We start from the raw sequence: 7500 nt of genomic DNA on the forward strand, positions 1-7500 counted from the left end.
CAGAGAGAAACTTAAATAAATACCTGTTCTGAATTACTTTTGTTTTTGTCCATATCAATTTTATTTTATGCTGTAGAGGAGGGGCCTCTAACTGAAACATACATCCTATATATATATATATAATATATATATATATATATATATATATATATATATATATATATATATATATATATATATATATATATATATATATATGATATATATATATATGATAAATTTATATATATATATATATATATATATATTAAAATTCTGACTCACATCAGGATCAGCCCAGGTCTTTCAATTGAAAGACGAGACCCCTGCCAACCAAGCCACACAAGTCAGACAATGACTTGTGTGGCTTGGTTGGCTTCAATTGAAATGTCTGGGTTCGAACCTGATGTGAGTCAGAAATTATTTCTGTTCCACACCTGATTGTCTGTTGATTATATCTAATATATATATATATATATATATATATATATTATATATATAATATATATATCTATATATATATATATATATAAATAAATATATTTATATGAAAAGTATTTAGTGGAACTACGGCTGAAATCCTTCAATAAACACATAATCCTTTTGATCCAAGAGTACCCTTCACACGTTAAATTATTCATAATGAATCCATTTGGAATATCTAATTTGACGAATATTAAGTAATTTCCATTATTCATAGAAGTCCGGCATGCTACAGAACTGAAGTAGTTCTACGTTTTGCATATCACTTGAATAAATAAGTTTTGTTTCCGTGAAATATAAATTATTCATTGTCCGTCTTTTCTGCTGAAACGTCTCTCCTTTGGAGGACACTCATGTTCATTCTCAATCTTTTAATTTTGACAGTTCTGATTCTTGATTCTAAAGTGAAACATTTAAAATACTGTGTTAACATCGACTTTCTTTTACATGCTCTTTAAAAAATGAAATATACCCTTTCATTCTGCAGTCCTTTTCATCAACATAAATAGAGTTTATCGGAAAAGAATATTCAAGATATCCAATCTAAGAACACGCACATACTATATATATATATATATATACATATATATGTGTGTGTGTGAGTGTGTATGTATCTGTGTCAGGTAACAGTAAGAAGCAGTACTACGTGATTACTAATGCCATAGAAAGTGCTAGTGGCTTGTGATTCTATTGTCACGTCTCCCCAAGCAAAGGAGAGACTGGTGAAAGGTTGTGAACCCATTGGGAATGAATATACCCACAAGTGGGGGATGAGCCTGTGAGGTCGTGATCTGTCGCCGGGACCCTCAGGCATATCCTCGCTTCAAAACAAAATCTACATGACGCACTGAGTACTCTCAGGAAACGCAGATTCAGCGCTCCTGATTCAAACGATCTCTTATGCATTTTTCAGAAGATACTTTATGTCCTTGCTAGAACTAATGTATGTAAGGCATTGCAAGCTTTCCAACCATATCAATTTGAAACCTTCCTAAATTGTATGTAGAATTGTTAACCATTCTTCAGGTATGAGAAAACACATCTGCCTGTATATAGACGTCCTTCTGTTTTTTCTTAATGTCAAATGCTACTTCTACGCTCGCAAGAGTTCTTAACCTGTCAGAGATTTTGTGTCAGTAAATCAAAATACCTTGAATCCGCCTCTTACTCGCCGCCTCATTATAAACCTACCTTCTAAGGACAGTAGCATCCACAACTGTCAGGTCAATCTCCTTGCTGAGTGTTGCTAAAGTGGGTAGTAAGCGGCACAATCTGTTAGTCCTATGAAGTGGCAATGTATTGAGGTGCAGTTTTAATGTACCCAAAGGTAAAGGAGCGTGTAGTGAAAGGTTGTGGGACCCTTGAGGAATGAAATGCCACCTAATTGGTAATCATATTCTCATTCCTGCAGATTTTCGGAATATAATAACTCTCTCGCCACAATTGTGGGACTTGGGTTGTTTGCAAATAGGTACCATATATATATATATATATATATATATATATATATATATATATATATATATATATATATATATATATATGTATGAGAGAGAGAGAGAGAGAACCATTATACAGTATATGGGTTAACAGTGAATCCATTTATTGCAGTTACCAGGCCTTCCGAAATTCTTCTTCATGGTGCAGAATGACAACAATTCCTTCTCTGGCCGCTGTATTTTCGATGGTCTCCTCAGAGCCCTCTAGTCTAGATCGACTACCCATTTAGACTAGTGAGACGTGATGGCGAACAGACCGTGTTCTGTACCACCCAATTTATTAAGGATAAGAAAACTGCGTTTTCACACACACACACACACACACACACACACACACACACACACACACACACAGAAATTAAAAATGTTGTTTTGAAGTACCCGTTTGTTTTGACTGGCTAAGCAACAGCGTTAATTGCATCTGCATATATATAAATTTCGTAGGGATAAGTGGTTTTAGTTATGTACGTAAAGGAAACTAGATTAAATTTGGAGTTCCAGTTCTAATTTATCTGGGAAGAAACTAGCAGCAATTTTACAGGTTGCGGGTTTGACTTACTATAGCAGTTGATGATTTTTTCTTTTTTGACATATTTCAATCTATTTTTTGACGGCGGGCTTATGTAGTAGCTAATGATGTGTCTGCTATCTTTCATTCAGTTATAAACTGCTCTGCAATTACGGGCACAATAAGCAAAACAAGCAGGCACAATAAAAAAGACAGCTGAAGCTGTAAGCAGCGATAGACAACAATAGTAATATTAAAACAAAAGCGTAACAATAATAGTGTGTGGAAAGAACAACTGACGCCTACAGAACCCTGAGAAGAGTTGCTTCAACTGTTCTCGTTTATTGAATACACACAAACAACAGAACAAAACGGTTCTTACTCAATCGTATATTTCTTAGCTTTAAATCGTAGGAGTAAAACAGAGATCAATCAGTTCGCATTTTTACTGAATGGGTATACATGCACGCGCATAAATTTATACATACAGAAGTGTTTGCTAATTTAATGGTGTGTGGTGTAGAGTGAGTGTGTATGAGAGAGAGAGAGAGAGAGAGAGAGAGGGTTTCTTTACCAAAATGAATTACAGCAATTGAGTACTGTAGCAGAAACATGCAACAAATATATGCACAAATTCTGGGAAGAGAGAGAGAGAGAGAGAGAGAGAGAGAGAGAAAATCAAAGTCTCATGTTTTGCGTCAGCAGCAATTAAATTACGTAGATCAAACGTTTGGTTGCATACACCGGAAGAAACGGGTAGTCGGTGTGAGGGAAGCACTTCCCTAGAACTGATCAGAAAACGCTTCATCATACAAAGCAAAACGCGAAGAGGGTCCACATAAGAGGCCGCTGAAGAGACAAGACCTCTTCGCAGAACGGCCGGGTTAGTTAAGGGAAGGAGAGTTGAACCGTGACTTCCGAAAGACCACTTTTCCACGGCGAAACACGCCTCGTTAAACCCACAAAAAATAAGGAGAAAAAAGTGGGAGAAAATAATCAAGTGAAAATAATAATAACAGACTTCGGTGCTCCCTTCTTTGCACCAACAGCCATGGCGTTCGTTTCCTTCTTCATTAAATTATCACGCTTGGCGGGAAAACTCTTCCTCTTTATCCTTTGCCAGGAACTGAGATATTCCAAAACTGAAGGGGTGAAAAAGTAAGGACTGAAAATAAGGACAAATTTATGTAATATATATGGCTAACGACCCGTGTACAGCAGTTCACTTCCGCTGAGGAAACAACTGAGATGAGGAACAATCAAAGTTAGTTTCCTCCTTTGGTTAGGACTTATGTTTTTTTTTTACTTGATTTTATTTTTTTTTTGGGGGGGTGCTGTCGCTCAATCTACACCTTTTGAATATAAAGAACGATGGGAAGGGACAACTTCGTAGCCTCCCTTCCAAGTAACTGGAGTCTAGCCAGCTAGGTAGCTCAAATGCCAATTAAGATGATCTCTAGAGTCGTTTACTGGAGACATGTTCCTCTATTCGTACGATTCTCTTTTGTTCTCTTTCTACATGTTGCACTTCTTCAATCGCCAGTACTCATGAATATATTTGCCCATGCACTTCTTTACAAATCGCCAGTTACTTTTCTACTTTTTCTTTCTTTCCTATGAATATATTTGCCCATTATATTTTACCATTTTTCTTTTATTGTATACTAAAAATTGTTCTCCTTTTCCTTGCATATCTGTTATACGCTGTTTTTATAGTTTTTTCGTCATTTTACTGTATACTGAGTCATATGCATACAAACATACATACAGTATATATATATATTATATATATATATATATATATATATATATATATATATATATTATATTATATATATATATATTATATTGTGCGTTGGACAATGGCCTTGTTCTTCATATGGAAGTAAATTATCTTCAACCTTCAACCGTACCATTAGTGTCTGGTCTCAAGCAAACCGTCAGCATCCATCCATCTCCATTTCCTTTATTTTGACCTTATGTTTAAACCTTTCCCTCAAGCATTCCAGCAATTATCCTTCTCGTTTCTTATTATCAATTTTCACCGACTGTCTCATTCCCTTCTTATTCCGAGTGGAATAAATTCACATTTAATTTCTTGTCTGATTCCTCTCCTCCGTGCTTTGTATTTACCTCGCGTTAGATAGTCTGTTCTTTTATGCTTTCTCGAGTACGAAAGGAACGCAACCTTGAAAACCTGGGCTGAATAAGATGTTCTATATTGCGGATCTGTTTATTTTCATTCTTTTCAAAAAGGTCTACTCTTGGTTAGGGAAACCACAGCGAGAACAGAACAGGTTAAAAAAAAAAAAATAGAGCTATGAGCTTCAGGAAAAAGGAAAACGTTAAAACGTCCGATTTTCCTTTTCCTAATTTTCACGCAATGCTCGCGGAAATAATACTTTTGAAATTAGTACTTACAAGAAGCGGGCAAGGACAACGGCATGATCTTTCAAGGAAATGAAAGTAAGCTCACTTCTTCCGCAAGGGAATTTTTTTACAAAAATTAAAGGCATCCCTCCGACTGCCATTAATAAGACAAGCAGATATTAGTTATCTAGCATCAGAACAACTTAGACACTAGTACTCACACCTCAACCTGAGGTACAGAGGAAGGCTTCACTCATTCAGACACCTCTGTTTTGCCGGTCTTCTACATGTAGACTTGGCAAGTCTTTTATAAAATCGTATTTTAAAATATGAACTGACCAAAAAAATACTGGTTGACTTGAAATGCCAAATGCTGTATGATCAACTAATATGAGAAAACGTGAAGTAGCGTTCGAGAAAATTTTTGGGAAAAGTTTAAGATAGCAATAAACTGACTGTACATTTTATCTCTCAGTGTTCTTTCAACTTGCATGATTACAGCTCCTAATAAAATTGCAGGAGAAATTAGGAGGAATTTTTTTTCAAAAGACCCAGGTAAAAATGATATATAAAGAAAAACAATCAACAGCCTCAAACAAAAGCTTGGTTTTGGAATCCAAATGCATCAACAGTCTCAACTAAGACCCAGATTTTGCGAAAAAATCGAGAGACTATATTAAGTACCTGAATCCAGTAGTTAAACTCAGCAAACATCCGTTGGCAGCACGTTAGAGATGAGAAACAACTGTTGAAGAACACTGTTTACTCTTACATTACAATTGTTTGGAGTTCTAGTTCTCTTAATAATGTCTAATTCTTAAAAACTGGAAGGTTCTTCTGGCCTTGTCCTACAGCTTTGGAGGTATATTAAGATTTGAACAGGTACGTAAACTACTGAGGTAAACTAACGAAGTATTAAAATAATTTACAAGAAATGCATTAATTGCCATAACAAAATGAGGTCAATTCTCTACACTTCTCTGGTTTCCAAGTGATTAACCCGATACGTTTAATCTCGAGTACATTTTTGTCACAAGCTTCATTAAACACTTTGATTGGAAACGTCCCATAATCTGTTCCATTCGTTCAAAAGAAAAACTTGCCTCGCCGAGAAATCTCATTTCACCCGCAGCGACTTATTGTAATTTCATTACTTGCGTGAAAAAGTTCTTAATGAATGTCTAAATACATTAAATACAGCCGTTCAATGGCTCAAATACAGAATCGTCCTTTAGAAATCCGATTTCATTACTTTATAGTCTTCATTACACATACATACATACATACATACATATATATATATATATATATATATATACATATATATATATATATATATATATATATATGTGTGTGTGTGTGTGTGTGTGTGTGTGTGTGTGTGTGTGGAGACTTCAAGGCATGTGTGTGTCCACACACACACACACATGTGTGTGTGTATATAGACTTATATATATATATGATATATACTATGGAAGTCTATATATATATGTATATATATATATATGTGTGTGTGTGTGTGTGTGTGTGTGTGTGTGTGTGTGTGTGTGTGTGTGGAGACTTCACGGTGCGATCGAAAGCATGCCTTGTGGCACTAGCATAGAACACGGACTCCAATAAGGAAGAGGACGCAGTAACATGGGTAGGTTCTGTCAAAGATGAAGGGGTTTTCCAGCCAATAAAGTTACGTGATACCTGCATTACGCAGTGTCTGCACTCATTTTACGTTTAAAAAATATGTTTACCACGTCATATCTTATGTTACCTTTCCTCGGTTCGTCCATCAACGTATCAAACTGGCAAAAAGCCTATGTAACCTTGCCTCAGGCCTAAACTTACACGAGTCATATCTTTTATTTTGTATGAAAGCTTCACTACAACCTGTGCCAAACAAGGGGAAATTTCCCATATTGATTTTATATCAAGAATACTAGAATAATTTATATTGTTTACAGGATCTATAAGATTACCCATTACTATAAATATGAAAATTTAGTTGAATTTTATTTCGCAAAAACCCCCCCACAGCTTTTTAAAAATAATAGAACTTATGAATCGTCACACCTCTGAAGACTTCATCATGTGCTTTGCCAACTAATTGGTCATCAGTACGTCAGCTTTTTTTTTCTAACAGTAAGCTGTCAGGTCACGATGATAAAACCTTGGGATTTGCTGGCCACGGTTACAGCCTCTCCTTAATTACGACAATACTTCTAAAGTATAGTTTTTATAACTGCTATTTAGGAAAAAAATAGATAAAATAAGGGCGGTAAGACTCAGTGGTCCTCAACGTAGACCCAAAACTTGCGTTGGTCCTAAAAATTGGTTTAGCTAGAGAGTTCATTGTCAGCCAGATAGTTAGGTGGGCCTTGTACAAAAAAAAAAAAAAAAAAAAAGAAAGGAAAAAAAGACAGAAAAACTGAGTGAGTTAATCCTTGTGACTACGTGACTTACCAGAATCAAGGTACAAACAGGCACTATGAACGAAACCAGCATTCCTCTTTCGACGGACATCCAGCAGTACCGACGCGTCTCGTATCCCTCGGGATTGACCACGTATGATACCTGAAAGGAAAGGGCTTTGAGTTAGGGATACACACTGTTTCTTGGGATAATTTTCTTAGGTTCAAGATGCTAGACATTTTCACCTGAATGTCTTAT

The 7500-nt window shown here is 35.7% G+C and overlaps 1 protein-coding gene across 2 annotated transcripts in view; it reads right to left on the bottom strand.

The window, feature by feature from the left end:
- Positions 1 to 7500, bottom strand: part of LOC136851289 (uncharacterized) — a 750243-nt gene that overhangs the window by 54085 nt on the left and 688658 nt on the right. For both annotated transcript variants that reach the window (XM_067125276.1, XM_067125277.1), the window contains exon 5: positions 7294 to 7404. In XM_067125276.1, the coding sequence (XP_066981377.1) occupies positions 7294 to 7404 (111 nt within the window). The remainder of the gene's footprint in view (positions 1 to 7293; positions 7405 to 7500) is intronic.

Source organism: Macrobrachium rosenbergii, chromosome 23 (genome assembly GCF_040412425.1).
Source record: "Macrobrachium rosenbergii isolate ZJJX-2024 chromosome 23, ASM4041242v1, whole genome shotgun sequence".
Taxonomy (NCBI): Eukaryota; Metazoa; Arthropoda; class Malacostraca; order Decapoda; family Palaemonidae; genus Macrobrachium; species Macrobrachium rosenbergii.